Source organism: Lissotriton helveticus, chromosome 7 (genome assembly GCF_964261635.1).
Source record: "Lissotriton helveticus chromosome 7, aLisHel1.1, whole genome shotgun sequence".
Classification (NCBI taxonomy): domain Eukaryota; kingdom Metazoa; phylum Chordata; class Amphibia; order Caudata; family Salamandridae; genus Lissotriton; species Lissotriton helveticus.
This window is the reverse complement of record NC_136068.1, coordinates 1,861,252,691-1,861,269,453: the sequence shown is the minus strand read 5'-3', so window position 1 is coordinate 1,861,269,453 and position 16,763 is coordinate 1,861,252,691. Positions and strand designations below refer to the sequence as shown.

General features: G+C 46.8%; 1 protein-coding gene across 1 annotated transcript in view; it reads right to left on the bottom strand.

Moving 5' to 3' along the window:
• The window catches only part of LOC144770841 (DBH-like monooxygenase protein 2), a 323,758-nt gene extending 307,550 nt beyond the window's left edge, over positions 1-16,208 (bottom strand). Inside the window, exons 1-3 of the mRNA XM_078655624.1 lie at positions 16,068-16,208; positions 15,479-15,640; positions 1,381-1,464 (exon numbers count right to left, since the gene is read on the bottom strand). Of these exons, the coding sequence (XP_078511750.1) occupies positions 1,381-1,464; positions 15,479-15,640; positions 16,068-16,121 (300 nt within the window). The 5' untranslated portion in view covers positions 16,122-16,208. The remainder of the gene's footprint in view (positions 1-1,380; positions 1,465-15,478; positions 15,641-16,067) is intronic.
• Positions 16,209-16,763: the final 555 nt, after the last annotated feature.

Here is a 16,763-nt window from a genome sequence, read left to right as displayed (position 1 = left end):
AGGGAACCACATATTCCTCTGTAACAAAAAAGTTAAAGTCCAGCCTAGCAACAATAAATATTTACGAGTCATATCTACACATGAATATAATCAGTGAAAATTATTTTCATGTTTGAAGCTTATTCTGAACACCTAACTTTTATACAATTCTTTGTTTCAAAGAGCCCATCCCCAGTATCTGTAGTCCTATGTAGCGTGCAGATTGACAGTTCTGTGTATTCCAGTTTAGATATTGACCCCCTTTTCCAGTATAGCTTTTCCCTGACCTCAGTTTCTGTATACCTTCCAGTGTTTTCCTTGTCTTCTTGTGTGCTATATTATTATCCTGATTTCAATACTTCCAAATGGTGCCCATTAAACTCTAAAGCTTGTGCCTTGGCACTGAGAACCATCCAGGGCTTCTTCTCCATAGAAGATGTTGAGTGGCTCTTTGAAGTATGTAAAATTATTCTGCTCCTTGCTTATATGTCTGATATTTTCACTTCTCAGAGAGATCACTTTCACAGCGCAGATACACAATTATTGTCGACAGTTTGTCTACTGTTTACCTGCTTTCACCTTCCTGTTATTTGCACTTGTGTTATTGTAATAGTTTCCACTGCAGACATTCTAGTTCCCTGTTCACTACCTGTTTGCTCCCAGATACTGTATTGTTTATATTTAGCCGCTTCTCGGGAAAACCTTTGTCCCTGCACAGAACCACCACCTCCCTGTCACCTTACCTTGTTCTAAACTCTGCTAGTGTCCCTGCTAGATGGTCCCGAACTTCACTAAAGGCCACAAGTGTGTAGCTTTTTCTTGATCACAAAGTGTCTGATTTGCAGAATTGGGCCATGTGCGACCAATATAAAGCCTTTTTCTATCTACAAAGGCCAAATTTCCATTTTGGCAACCTTTTACCAAACCACAAAATGTGTTACTGTGTCGCTATTAGGAAGGGGTGTGTTAAGGGTGTCCTTTCCTAATGCCGAATCACAGTGCTATATAAAAATGTTTTGCGACCAAAATGTGGTCACAAAACATGTGCATTTTACCGCCTACTTTAAGTAGGTGGTAATCCAGTTGCAAACGGGAAGGGATCCCCATGGGACCCCTTACTCTCTGTAAATGGTTGAGGAAAAGATATTTTAAGAACAGGCAGTGATCCCACGGACCACTGCCTACTCTTAAACAATGAAACTGAAAGGAAGTATTTTTGTTTTTAAAATCCATCCTACTTTCCTTTAAGGAAAATGGGCTGCATATTTTTTAATTTGTTATCTAAAAGCAAACACAGACATGGTGGTCTGTCGTCCCCAGCACAACTCCATCCTGCATTTTTAATGATTCCCGATGGGTCTCATAGACAATGCACTATATTGAGGAAGTAGAAAAATTTACCTTATAGATATGATTTTTCGCAGCTAGTTGTGGCAGTGGAATGTATGCACAGCCGTAGGTAGTTGCAACAGATGGTATAGAAAACTAAAAAGTGGAGAGAAAAAAGAAGGATGTTAAAATTTCACCAACCCTGGCTGGCCATAATGAAGCTCATTCAAAGTGACTGTTATTAAAAAGCCAAGAGAAAATATTGTCAAGACAGAAATCCTAAATGATTTAGAATTGACTATCCATATGAGAGAATTACATAGTGCAACCTTGTTTGGAAACATGAGTGAAAAATCTTGTCCTCCACCATTGCTAATGTAACCTTAAAACACAAGTCTAGGAATCTTCTATCTTTTTTTTTTTAAACAGATTTTATTGATTGCATGGTGGACATATATCAGGTAATGTTCTGACAACCAGAGGCTATCACTAGAAGCAAGTTATCAAGTACAATGACATGCAAGTATTCTCAGAAGTAATCAAACAATTGAGGCAAACAAAAGAAATGCAACAAATTGTACAACCCCCCCACCCACCCTCAACGCCCCTCCCCCCTCTCACCCCGCACGCGCCTCTGCCTATTCCGCCCGTGCTTTGCTTGGAACATGGTACACTCGCCAATCATGCCACAGTGTCCGCGAGCAACACCGGCTATCAGTCCATCAAGTGAGCTGAAAGACATCTTCCTATGGAGGCGGTTCCAAATCCAGGCCCGATAGTCCGCCCACCGCTTCCATATTTTGTAATGCTTGCGCGGGCAGCCCCAGGCCACATATATTGGCTGTTCCAGGCCCATGCAAAAGTCCAACCCATTCTGCCAAGCTATGAGTGACGGGGCTCGGGCGCCTTCCAAGATCTTGCAATGTCCCTTTTGGCCAGGGTTAGCCCCAACAGAAGTAGATGACGCTTATAGCGATTACCCCCAACCCCAGCTAGTACGTGGAGAAGGGCCAACTTGGGGTCTTTCTGAAGCGACCAGGCCAGGGCCTCATTCAAACAACTGAACACCCTATCCCAAAACCTCCTTATGACCTTGCAGTCCCACACTGTATGGAGGAGGGTGTCCACCTCTGATCTGGGGATGCTATCAAGCCCGCCCCCCACAAGCGCTGTCTAGTGTAATATGTACGATGGAGGTACCTGAATTGTATTAATCGCAGGCGCGTGGAGATGGGCGCTCCCCGGGGTCCCTCCAACGTCTCCACCCAATCCTCCTCATCCAGCACTCCAACATCCCGCTCCCACGTGGACTTGAGCTGTGCAAGGTCTGTGGAGCAATGGTGCACTAAGGTTTGATAGATGCGGGATATCTTTTTGTCTGGTAGTGCTCCCATAAAGACCTTGGCCTCGATGGGGCTGAAGTCCGGTATGTCTTCCACCCCCTGTATATATGGAGTAAGGGCATGCCGGAATTGGAGGTATTTATAAAATTGGGTACGCGGCATCTCAAATTCCTCCTGTAGAGTATCAAAGGACTTGAGCACCCCCCCAGACATGACATCACCTAGTGTAGAGATGCCTATCGCATCCCAACCCCGGAAGCCCACTAGGGCCGCGAGTTGAGGCAATCTACCATTCTGCCACAAGGGGGTTTCTAACGTTAGGACCTTCCACCATCCCAGCCTACGCAGGACCTGCCGCCAAACCTGAAAGACAACCTGTGTAATGGACGGTAGGGATCTCCGAAGTGCTGCCGAGTATAGTAGCGTATGCAGGGAGGCAGAGCCCATCAGGGCTCGCTCCACGGCATAGGCGGGGTCTCCCCTGTCCGCATACCACCAGTTGTTCAGAACCAGGAGGTGGGATGCTTGATAGTAAGACGGGACGTCTGACGTGGCCAGCCCTCCTGTATAGGTGGAGCGAAAGCAAGTCTGCAAAGCAACTCGCACTGCGTCCCCCTCCCACATGAAGCCACTCAACGCGCGTTAAGGCGCTGAAACCAACCTTGTGGGACTAACGCCAGATGATTTTGTAATTGATATAGAAGGCGCGGGAGCGCCACCATCTTAAAAATGGCAGATCTACCCTGAATGGACAGCGGCATTCTGGCCCATGCCTTGAGGTCTTCCCGCGTACGCTCCCACACCGGGGCAACGTTACGCTCCAGGGCCACGGACGCGTCCTCCGTGAGGAACACCCCCAAGTATTTCACACCATCGGTGGCCACCTGAATCCCGTTGGCCCATTCACCGATTGGCTGCGGACCCCCCAGAGTCCAGAGGGTAGACTTACCGGGGTTCATATAAAGACCCGACGTTTCGCCAAATATTTGTAGGATTCGCAGTACGCGAGGCCCCGAGCGCTCCAGGTCGGTGAGGAAAAACAGCACATCATCTGCGTATAGGGCTATCCTATCCGCAACATCAGGCGACCACTGGAAACCCTTTAGTTGAGCGTCGATCCGCACCCACGCCGCGAGGGGTTCCATCGCCAGTGCGAATAGGTATGGAGAGAGGGGGCAGCCCTGTCTCGTCCCCCGCTGGATACTAAAGGAGCGGGATAGTCCTCCAACCACTCGCACCGCTGCCGTGAGGTCCGTAAATAGGAGTCGTACATATGTCAGGAATCGGGGCCCAAGATTCAGGCGCCCGAATAGGGCAAATAAATACGTCCAGCTCAGGGAGTCGAACGCCCTATCCATGTCTGCCAACAGCAGTGCAGCTCGTTCACCCAGTCCCCGCCAGGCCGAAATCGCAACCTGAGCTCGCCTCCGAGTGGCACGTTGTGGCATAAAGCCGGCTTGGTCCGGATGAACTAAATCCGCTATGTGGGGCTTGAGTCTATTGGCGAGGGCCTTTGCCAGTATCTTGGCCTCGATGTTGAGCAGGGAAATTGGGCGGTAGGACTCATGCCTCTCCGGGGGCCGCCCCGGCTTCAAGAAGACAACTACCTCCGATCCGGGGGCAGCGTGCCACACTCACACGCCTCCTCAATGACCGGCCGGAAGTGGGGTGTCAACTGCGTCGCATATTGTCTAAAGAATTCGCTCGGGAACCCATTCGGCCTCGGCGCCTTTCCCAAGTTCAGTTCGCCCAGTGCTGTGGCCAATTCATCATCGTCAGCGGTCGATCCAATGCAGCACGAACCTCATCCGTGACGGCCCTCAGGGGGAGGTCATCTATGAACTGCTGCACCATTTCCGCCTCTAAGAACTCCCGGGGCGCATATAGAGTCTCATAGTATGAGGCAAAGCTACCCGCTATCGCATCAGGCTCCAACAGCGGCTCCCCATCCGGGGTGACTATCCGGGGCAGTGGCTGGGCATGCATGATGCCCTGACACAGGCGGTGAAGCATTTTGCTAGACTTGTCGCCCCACTGGTAGATGCGGTGCGTGTGGCAAGCCAGGCCTGCCGGGCCTCATCCAACAGTATTGATGCGTATTGCTGTTGCGCCATCACCAACTGACGCCTCTCCTGTCCGCCGTCCTCCCCCCGTCCCCTGCGCTCTAGGTCCTCCAATTCCACCTCTCGCCGCACTAGGTCCCTACGCTTTTCCCTCCGCGCTGCTGCGCACCATGAAATGTCAATGCACCTCAGTGTGGGCTTCATTGCTTCCCACAGCACTGCCGGGAAGTCCACTGAGCCCGCATTAGCGGACAGGAAGTGCGCGAGCGCGCGAGTCAAGTGAGCGCGATAAGGGGCCTGCATTAATTGCCAAGGCGACATGCGCCACCTAAACGGCTGCCGGGTGCGCCCAGCGTCAACCACGACTGCAACCGGAGAGTGATCTGAGAGTGCCCGCGGTAAGATCTCCGCCGACAAAAGCCTATTGGCCATTGCTCGTGGAACAAAGATATAGTCTAGGTGCGAGAACGATTCTCGCGCTGAGGAAAAGTATGTGAATTCCCTACGCGCCCCCTGTTTGTATCTCCAGGAGTCCACCCAATCCAACCCCGTGGCCATTGCTCTCAACCTAGTCGCCTGCCCTTCCCTCCCCACCCCCTCGCCAGCGCCAGCAGTGCCCCGCCATCTGTCCCACGAGACCTCCATGACGTCGTTCCAGTCACCCCCCACAACAGATAGAACAGTAGGCATGTCCACCCAGAGGGACATCAGCTTCTCCACCAGGGCCCATTGTAACGGGGGCGGCGCATACACACTACCAAGGACCACAATCTCTCCCCCAATCTCACCCTGCACGAACACATATCTGCCCTGTGCGTCTAGCCATGTGCGTCTATGAGTAAAGGGGACTCTACGGTGTACAAGAATGGCCACGCCCCGGGACCCCCTCGTGAAGCCAGAATGGAAGGCCTGGGTGAAGCCATTTTGCTGAAGGCATAGCGCTTTGGTGCCCAACAGGTGGGTTTCTTGCAGTAGCAATATATCAGTCCCCCTCCTCTTTGCCCAAGTAAATACAGCCCCCCTCTTCACCTTATCCAGCATCCCTCGTACATTCCAACTCAGTATGCGTGTCCCGCAAGGACCTAGCCGTGATCCCACATTATCTTTTTATTTATGACATTTGTATAAAAGCGTATGAATAGTACCCGTCCCACTGCCGGCAAGAACGGTAGTACCCAAAACAGAGCAGAAGCAGCAAATTGCGCGCAGACCCTTCTCCTGAACTTGAACAATCCCAAATCCCAACAATTCCCCCCCTCACCCGCACCTCCCAAACACGGAAGCACCTGTCGTGGTCGGGGCGTGATCCCGGCCCCAACCGGGAGCCAGGGAGCACCCCCTCCAATGGATCCCCTCAGCACAGCCCATGTATAACTAGGCTGTCATCCCCTCCCTAACCCTGAGCAAGCGTGGCCTCCAGCCGAGCCAAAGCACCCTGGTACCCTGGTCATTGTCATCGAGCAAGTGGATCAGCAAATGTCAGTTCCCCCCACATTCAGGGCACATCCTCGTCGGCTTGCTGCGATTCCTTATCGTTACGTGTCTTTGAGCTGGAGTGTGAGCTGCGGCTCGAGCGAGATCTGCCTCGGCGCCTACGCTGGTCCGCAGGAGCCTTACCAGAGGGGCCCCCGGTTGAGGAGTCGGACTCCCCGCCTTTTGCTGTGTTGACGCGCACCCTTACAGTCTCGTCCGTCCACTGAAAGACGGCCTCCGGGGTGTCAAAAAAGAAGGTGCAGGACTGAAAGACGACCCGCAGCCGCACTGGGTAGAGCAGAGCATAAGGTAGCTTCAGACTTCTGAGACGAGCCTTGGCCGCAGTAAACGATTGTCTCTGCTGCTGGACCAACCTCGTGTAGTCCGGGAAAATGAGGATATGAGAGTTCTCGAACAGTAGTTGGCCCTTCAATCTCGCCTGTTTCAGGATAGCGTCTCTGTCAGCATAATTTAACACTTTGGCGATCATGGGGCGAGGGCGCTCTCCGGCTGGAGGTTTCTGTGTCAGCGCCCGATGGGCACTTTCTACCACGAAGCAGCGTGAAAGAGTGTCGGCCGGCATCCATCCCTCCAGCCATTGTGTGAGGGAGCGCTCCGCATTACCCTTTTCGCAATCTTCTGGAAATCCCAGGAATCTAAGGTTGCTGCGCCGAGTGCGTCCATCTGCCTTCTCAGCTCTCGACACGAGGCCCTTCTGAGTCTTTTCCAGGGCAAGGACCCTATTTATTAGGGTAGTCATGTCGTCCTCCACCGCAGATATGCGCGTTTCAGCGCCTGTTATGCGTTCCACGGCATTTCGCAAGTCCTGCCGAAGGAGCATAACATCTGAGCCCACAGCCCCAATCTTAGCATCGAGGACATCTCTGGACAGCGTGATCGCAGCCAGGAGCGCAGCATTGTCCGGCACTGTGTTTTGCGCCCCTTTCGCACCAGCAGCTTCAGTAAATTTAGGATAAGTGCTAAGGATTATGAACGGCTGGTCGGAGCTCCGGCTCTACACGACCGCCATGTTCGCTGACCAAGCCACGCCCCCAGGAATCTTCTATCTTAGTTAATTTAAAGTCCCAAATAAAATACAATGAAGTGCCAAGTGTCCACTTTACTATGTCATAAAGCAGGCAATGTACACCTATTGCTTTTCCACCCAACCTAAAGTTTGTGCTGCACCACATGCTGCAACACATTTACAGATCTATCATTGCACAATATGGCCATTCATAATGATTTGATGAATCTACCTTATGAATTGAGGCTGGCTTCCATTTGAAAATCCAAGCGAAATCATGTGAGTATAGAGATGGAGCCCCACAAGGGACAGCAGACCTTCAACCCTGCATTCACGATCTCAAATTGCTATTTATTTGAGGAACAGATTCTGAATTCAGAATAAAATAAGTATGCTGCAAGTGGACGTCATAGGGACCCCTTTCTCCCTGTCATCACTCTCATTTGCCCGCAGCGGGTATTCACATAGTGGAAATTAAATTAAAATACAATTGATAACTACTAAAAACACATACATTAAAAAACAGAAACAATACTTATACAAAAACATATATCACATACATTTAAAACATATACTAAAATACATAACACTAATTAACAAATGAATATTTTAAACAAATATGGGGCCGATTACAGTGGCGGAAGGTCCGCCACCGCCAGCCGTGTGGTGGTGATCCCTCCGCCATTGAACAACGATTCATCGCACACCAGATTAGGATGGCGGGCGGTTCCAGACCACGACCGTAGCGTTACCGCCGCATGCATGGCAGGCGGTCCAGATCCCCACTATGATGGCGGGCGGACTCTAGTCCTTCCGCCATCATATCCGGCCCCTATATTTTTGCAAATGAAATTAATGACTTCTATATTTTTGAAAACAATATTTCTTACCTTAATGTCAATATTCTTGACCACGATATTCTTACTGTCGATATTTCTGTGTCACAATATTTCCAACTCAATATTTGTGTAAATCGACATTTCCAACTCGATATTCTGTCTGAATACCCTCTCCAGCACCACGCGAGAGGTGCTAGTAATCCCCCTGCTTAAACCGGGTAAATCACCTTTAGACTGTGCGGCCTACAGGCCCTTATCTATACTTAATTTGGATTTTAAATTATTGAGTAAGCTCCTAGCAACAAGACTCCTCCCATTTATGACTACTCTGGTCCACTCAGACCAGTCAGGATTTATCCCGGGCAGAAATACAGACTTCAACATCAGACGATCATTATCCATAATGGAGGCGAGCGGCCGAAGAGGAGAGGGGGTGGTCTTCGCTATTGATGTAGAGAAGGCCTTGAATGGGGGATTCATACACAGTTTTGGAGCGAATGCGCATGGGACTGGGATTCCTATGGTGGGGACAGTTACAATACCCAGAGCCCTTGGCAAGGGTGCGCACAGGGTGTACAATTTTGTAACAGTACCGAGTGGAGGTGGGTACGCGTCAGGGATGCCTCCTCTCCCTCTTGCTGTTTGCTTTGGCCATGAAGCCTCTGGCATGCCTTGCTTGATCAGGCAGTAGATGCCGAGACCGGAAGATAGGGGGACATGCCAATCACATCACACTATTTGCGGATGACCTACTCTTGTTTTGAACGATCTCGGAGAGGAACTGCGAGGGGCCCAGTAAATGTTGACCAACTTGTGGGCGATTTCGGGGCTCAAAGTGAACTGGCAGTAGTCCTGACTTTTCCCACTGGTGGAGGGCAGTGACCCATCGGAGGGATTGGGACACCTTGTAATATATCTGAGTGTCAAAATTTACCACTCCCATTTGGATCACCTAGAGGGGAATATATGAGGGATTGTGTGATCCAGAAAGGACAGTAAGACCTTTTGGGGGACACTCTCACTATCAGTTGCCGGTAAGGTGGCACTTATAAAGATGGTAGCCCTTCCGAGTTTATTGTACTTTTTCACCACATTACCTGTATGGGTACCAAGAGCATGGTTCACCGAATTGGATTCATACGTGGCATCGTTCATCTGGTGGAAGAGTCATTGAAGGGTGGCTTTGGCAACACTGAAAGAACCAACGGAAGAGTGTGTACTTGCAGTCCCTGATTTTGAATCGTACTGCCTAGCAGGGCAACTGCAATAGTTCAGGCAGTGGATATCAGGAAGGCGGACACAAGGTAGAGAAATGGGGCCCTTTATCCCCAAACAAGATGTGCTCTTACGAACCCTACTAAGGGTCGGGGGAGCGCCAAAGGAGTGTACAAAAGCAATTAATACGACGCTGCTGGGGAAGATGCATCCAGAAGACACACACCTGAGTGCCCTACTTGCCAGACCTCCCAATGACGATGCTAAAAGCAGTGCCACCAGGTGGCCAATGGAGGGGCTGGGAAGACTGGGTACAGGCAGGTTCCCTTAAATTGGGAGACCTGTATGGAGAGGGGAAACTCCTGCTGTTTGAAGCATTGTAGACAGACTAGAGCATCCCCCAAGGGCAGTGCCTGCTCTAAACAGTCGTAACTACAGCTAATTAGAAGACAATGGGGGATGGGTCCTGTGAAACCTAAACACCATTCCATGAGTAGCTATGTAGCAACGGGGGGCAGAATCAAAGCGGTCACATGCCTGTAAAGGGTGATCGGCAAAGACTCAGTCCAACCCCTGACAGTACCGAGGGAACTATGGGCAAACAGCTTGGGCATTCCTATGGAAAAGAAGGACTTGGAAAATACACTGGACAGAATCCCTAAGATTTCGAGGAATGCCTGATTCAAGCTGATTAACTTTCATGTTCTTCACCGGGCATACCTAAGCCCAGAACACATTAACCGATACTTTGACAGGGAGGACGTGGGATGTCCATGATGTGGAGAAATCTGGGTAGATATGCTGCACATGTTCTCGAGCTGCCCTACCCTATACTCTATACCCATAATGGTAGGAGGTCATAGCTGAAGTGGCAAAAATAACTGAGCAAGTGGTTCCTTGTGCACTGGTGCACTGTTTCCTTAGCCTAGTCCCTCAATCATCTAAACCGAGGGTCACCAATAGATTTCAGGACCTTGCTTTCATATTGGCCAAGCGAGAAATCACAAGATGCTGGAAGGCACCCAGGGGGCCCAAATAGCTGGTTGGAAAAAGTAACTGGAATCCTTGGCTTGCTGCGAGAGCAGGGTATTACTCAGCTGGCAGAGCTGAAAGCCCTGATATTGGCACTGCAAAATACGGATTGGGAATTCCCCAATCTCATAGTGTGGGATTTGTTTTACTGTGTCCAGTCATACGATCAATATCTTCACTATTGGGGTCAAAATGGCTTCAGAGATTATAAAGTTTGCACAATCAAACACAAGTTACTCTGGGAACAGTTGGCGAAGCTGAAAGAAGGCTTGCCTCAGGATTACGTAATTGACACATTGAATCATCAGCGTGTTGGCATTCATGTTGAAGGGAATTCCTTGGCTGATGAAACCACCAAGGTGACAGTGTTTACTGTCGCATTTGATACAATCACTCATTCCAGCAAAAGGATAGAAGGGGCAATCATGATAACTGTCAAATCTATGCATAACAGCTCTGCCTTGCCAAAAGGTTTTCCACTCAAGTACTAAGCAAAGAATACAAAAACCTCAGTAGGGACCTATATTCCTTTTAACATTGAATAAATCTGAGAAATTTATGAGAAAGATGCCAGAGAGAGAGTATTATCAAAACATATACGTTTATTAAAGTGTGCCCTCTAATAACAACTAATCCTACCAAACCAACATCTACTGTTTTGGAAACGAACTGGTTAACTCCATCTCAACTAGTAGAACCTTATCATCTAGGTTCTCTTAGTATTCCACTAAGTACACCTTAGAGGTGCCATTTATGTTTGTTTTATGTTTTGTAAGATTTAGTCCTCGTGCTTATGTTGATAGGTATGTTGTTTTTTTAACAAAAAGAAATAGTATGACTGATATATGAGTATGCATGTATGATTGGTAGGATTAGTTGTTATTAGAGGGCACACTTTTTGTACTGTATTTTACAGATTCTGGTGGAGAAAAAATATGTATGTAAAAGTAATGAACTTCTTAATGATAACAAAATGATATGCACTGTTGCACAAATGTTCCTAAAAATATTTCTCTAAAAAATGAAAAAGATTAATAAACATATATGTTTTGATAATACTTTGAAGTCTCTCTCTCTGGCATCTTTCTCATAAATTTCTCAGATTTATTCAATGTTAAAAGGAATATAGGTCCCTACTGAGGTTTTTGTATTCTTTGCTTGGTTTGTTTCTCCCCCCTCTGGACCTAGAACTAACTGGGAGTGCTCTTTCTTTTTATATTTCCACTCAAGTACTCCCACAAGTTAGATGCACAAAACACCCCATATGATCAAATTCCAGGACTGGGGGTTAGAGTAAAATCAAACATGCATCGCAGATTAGGTTTAATTATGGCTGTGCACAAGTGTCTGGGTTCTGCACATGCAGGGCTCACTGCAACAATTTCATTATTGAAGCAGCGTTATTGGTGGCCAGGTCTTAATAAACAGACCAAGAATTTTGTTCTCAAGTGCGACATCTGTCAGCTGATGAATGGTTCCACCGTGGCACGCCCACCTCAAACACCCTACTAATATCTGACAGAACTCTTGCATGTGTCTATTTGGACCACTGCAGCCCCTTACAATCTGACGGGGCTTGCAAGTACATCTTGGTGGTAGTGGATTCATGCTCTAGATACCTGTGGGTTTAGCCTCAGCGCTCGGCTGACACCCAAACTGTTATAAAGGATTTGCGAGTCTTCATAAGGACATACGGAATTGGCACATTATATTGCTTGCATGGTCCCGTGTTTAGCTTTTGGGCTCACAAGGAAGCCATGGGAATTTTGGATGTGGCCTTGCGGTACTCCTCCCCTTATCATCTCAAGGGAAATTCGATTGTGGAGAGGAAGAACAGGAATCTAAAGCAATCCTTAATGTCTTGGCTATTAGGCCTGGGTGTCAGTAGGGGCAATCGCCTACATGGGATCCAGAGGGCACTAAACAACATGCCTGGGAGGCCGTACCCCATACGAGGTCCAGTTTGGGATAAGAATGTGGATACCTGATGCCGATAGTGGCAGCAGAGTGACGAATATAAAAACATTTGATATCAATGATCAATTGGCTGTTTTATAGGAACTCAATGAAATCTGGGCATTACAAAGCAACGCCCACTTAAAACACACCACCACTGGAGAAGGGAAAGCTGTTCCGGCAAGACTTGCTGGATCCCTGAGATTGGGGATCTGGTCAGAGAAAGGATTGCTGACAAGAAATAATTTGGACCATCCTACAGGGAACCTGTACCTGTCCTGGCTGTCGAAGGAACAAGAACTGAACTTCTTCTGCCTCTTGCCGGCAGTAAAAAAAAGAGATTAGTCTCAATAGATCCGATCTAACCACACAATGTGGCTGATTCTTAACAGTAGGCCACGTGGACTCCTGGGTAGCCACCGATCTCCTCTCGCTACCATACAGGAAGCTCAGATGGAAAGACTAAAAACTTTCGATGGCTCAACTCTGCGAAGTGAAGGAGTTATCAACAGTGGAATGCAGCTTGTCCCTGTTGATATTTAATAAAAATGAAATTACAAATGAAACACAGAATTCAATTTGGCTAAACACCCACGTCTATGTGAATATGTCTTGAAATTAGTCATCTACCAGTTCTACAAAACCTGCGGAGCTACCAAGGATAGATCAAATTGCGTCTGGCTATTTCATCAAATGTAATGACTTTTCATCGGATCCAAGTGAACCCAAGACACCGCAACCACCTGTGCCCTACAAGCAACAAATTTGTGGGTTCTACCTTTGGCTGAAAATGACTTACCTTGTTTATCCCTGGCTTGCAATTGGTGTACTTTTCCTAATACGTTGGATAGGTATGGTAGCAGTCTATATGTTAAGTGTGTAATTATTTTTGGGTTAAGTTAAATTTTAGGAATGTTTTGTGTGGGCATATTGTAGGAATTAATTATAATTTAGTAAAATCAACTTTCAATTTCTGATAATTAGTTTATTGAAAAATATTTATGTGAGAGTAAATAATTTGATGCTCGCCCAGGCACAGGGAGCCTGCAGCTTTACTCCAACCCAGCTGTACAACACAGCTGGGCTGGAGAAACCAAAATGCTCATGTCTTTTTAGCCGGCCTCGAACGACCGGCCCAACTGACATGCGCACTTTAAAGTGCCTACCAGTCCTCTCTGAACTGTGACACTCAATCATGATTTCCCCACCCATCTCTAACCTCAGTTGATAATGGTAGGATTAGGAAAGACCTAGCAGCTGTGTTTCCCCTGGGGGAAGCATCCCCTAGATGCACTGCTGAATTGGCAAAAGGGAAGTAATCCAATATTTGATACTGATTCAAAAATCACTGTATCTCCAGTAATCCTCTTTATCCAGTATATCTCACTCTGTCAAATATATTTACGGTATATTTTAATGGCGTGAATTTTTTAGAGTCCACCAGCAAAGTCACCAACCAGTAACAAATATGCATGGCACTTATGTTAAACACGCTCATGGCAAAGTGTTCACAGATTTTTTTCCTAAACACATTTTCCTCGGGAGTCCGCATTAGATTCACCTTTGTAATCTCGATTTTGCTTGACGAATACATGCATGTTTAGTTTATTTTACACACGGCACTCTTATTAACACGCACATACTCATTGTTTACCGTTGCATTTCCTACTTAATTTTCTTCACTTTAACGCCATCCATGTGTTTTGGTTCATGAGAATATCATTGAGACTATTTGGGTCACAGTACGACATGGTGACGGGCATGTACCTTTAAGCAGCTAGCCTGTTTTTTACTTCACTTTAACATATTGCCTTTCAGAATAACATCCCCTGATGAAGGATGTATGATGTTTCAACGCATGCTTTTACCACGGATGTATGACGTTAGACCGCATACATTGACAACGCGTACCTTTACAACGCGTTCGTAACAACGAAAGTTGTTACCACGCATTGCGCTGGGGGGGCGCAAAATTGATTAATTTAATTTACTATTCCAACACCAGTCCCCGTGGATAGTAGGGAAGGTGTTGGGATAGTAAATTAAATCATTTACTATCCTTGAGCGCCCCCCAGTGCAATGCGTGGTAACAACTTTCGTTGTTACGCCCGCGTTGTAAAGGTATTCCGTGGTAATGCTTGCGTTCTAAATGCTGCATACCTTTACCACGCATGCCTTTACAACGCAGGTATAACAACGCAAGTCGTTACAACGACTTGCGTTGGGGGGCGCTGGATAGTGGAATAGTTTAATTTTCTATTCCAACTCCAGTCCCCGTGGATAGTAGGGAAGGTGTTGGATAGAAAATTAAACTATTCCCTATCCAACAGCGCCCTCCATCGAAAGTCGTTGTAACGACTTTCGTTGTAATTCCTGCGTTGTAATGTTAGTGCGTGGTAAAGGTTTTGTTGTAAACGCTGTTCCCCCCTGATGAAGGGCCATTCTTGCCCAAAATGCATTGGGATCATGGGATTTGTCAAATGAGTTCACTTATTGATTGACACCTACATAGAATGCTGCAATTTCATGATTGATCATATAAAGAAATTAAGAAATTCATTAACGAACAACATTCAAAAAGGATTAACTGGAGTTACAGTGATCAGGATCAAATATTGGATTACTTCCCTATTGAAAATTTAGCAGTGCATCTAGGGGACACTTCCCCTGGGGGGGGGAGCGCAACTTTTAAGTATTTCAGACATGCTTTTAATCAGAAAGCGATACCCTGTTACACGCATAAACAAGTTCACCAATCACCCCATCGTAGATGCAACCACAGCTATACCCGAGTGTGCGAACCAGGCATCCACAGCTAGGATTAGGAAAGAAAAATAAAATGATAATAAAATGGTTTTACTAGCATTTTTTTTTCAGTGGGGTGACGCCCTTTCGCCATAATGGAGGAGTGGCCCTGCTTGATTCAAATTTTGATGCAAGCACCAAAAAACTTGCACTGCACCTATTACTAATATGTAACCCAATGAGTAACATTAACTACCATTTTACTTACCACTTGCAGTAGAAAACAGGTATTTAAAGCTATAAATCAGGTCCTATTGCAGTGTTTTAAAAGCTGTGCCAAGCCAGAAGAGTCTTCAGATGCCTGTATAAACAGTGTTCAATGCCCAGAGTCCAAATGATCCCTCTGTCAAACATAGGAGGCACAGTTTCGTATGAATAATTGGATACAAGTTAATGAACTTTACATATAATGCTCACATTAGACATTTTAATGTCATAGGTGAAGGATGGCTCTGGATCTGGTTCTGCTACTGGTGCTTCTGACAGCAACTGGACAGATGCCATGAAACGTTGACTGGGTCCATGATAGACAATGGTGTCAGAAGTCCCATACGCGGCGATGATGCGCTGGGTGTCCGCCTACAGAGGGGAAGATAGACAATGTTACTGTTGAATATTTCAACCTCTAACTACATTTTTCTAGATTCTCTGGCAGGGGTGAGGTTGGGTGTGGGATGGAAGAATACATTAACTATCAGCCATGTTTGTACTTTGCAGGGGCATATTTTTACCCATCCTTTATAATGGTTATCTCTTTTGCATTCAGTTAAGATGTAACCACTAGACAACAGCAGCACTAAATTACCATCACAGGAAATGAGATTGCCAGGATGCTGCCATCTCACCCGATGGTGGTCATCACACCTAACCACTATTCTAGGGAACAGTGATCAAAGAGATAAGGCTCATCATGCAAGACACAATTTGGGATTCTTTATTACATCACATGCGCTTATTATTGTCTATGTCATGGGCAACCATCCTCACTCATATGATAACCACTTACTGTGACATCGACATCAAAGGGGTCACATGTTCTGAACTTGCGGCTGAACCTCATCGTTGTAAACCCTCCATTTTCAGACAAGAACTCAAGTTTGTAGTTTTGAACTGTATCCTGAACCGGAGGAACTTCCCCAACACCGTGGTAGTCCTGAAATAACGTACAATTTGCAAATTATCCAACAGTACCGAGATAATATGTTGTGGTCATATGTATTGTTAATACAACACATGCCTCGACCACAAATTTGTATTTATTTATTTTCATTATAAAGTTTTATATAGCGCGGACAAGATCATTTCTGGTAACAGAGCGCTGTACAATGGAAAATAGTGGAGAATGTACATTTTGGTAAAACATAGAGTAGCAGGGGGAAAACAGAGTGCTGTACAATGGAGATAACATAGAATATGCACAGATAATACAAAGAGACACAGGATCATATGTACAAGCCCCTATCGCCACGGGACCATCACTTTTTGTGACCTTCCCGTGGCGATAGGACCCTTGCCTTATATGAAGGCAGATTTAAGCCACTTAATGTGGCTTAACGCTGCCTTGTACATAAGGCACCCTTTCACGCTATGTTTTGTGTTAAAGTGGCGTGCTGTGGGCGTTATGGTGGGCGTTCCACTGCAACACCCATTGTATTTGGTGCTGCCTCCTATGCACAAGGGTGCCGAACATAGGAGGCAGTGC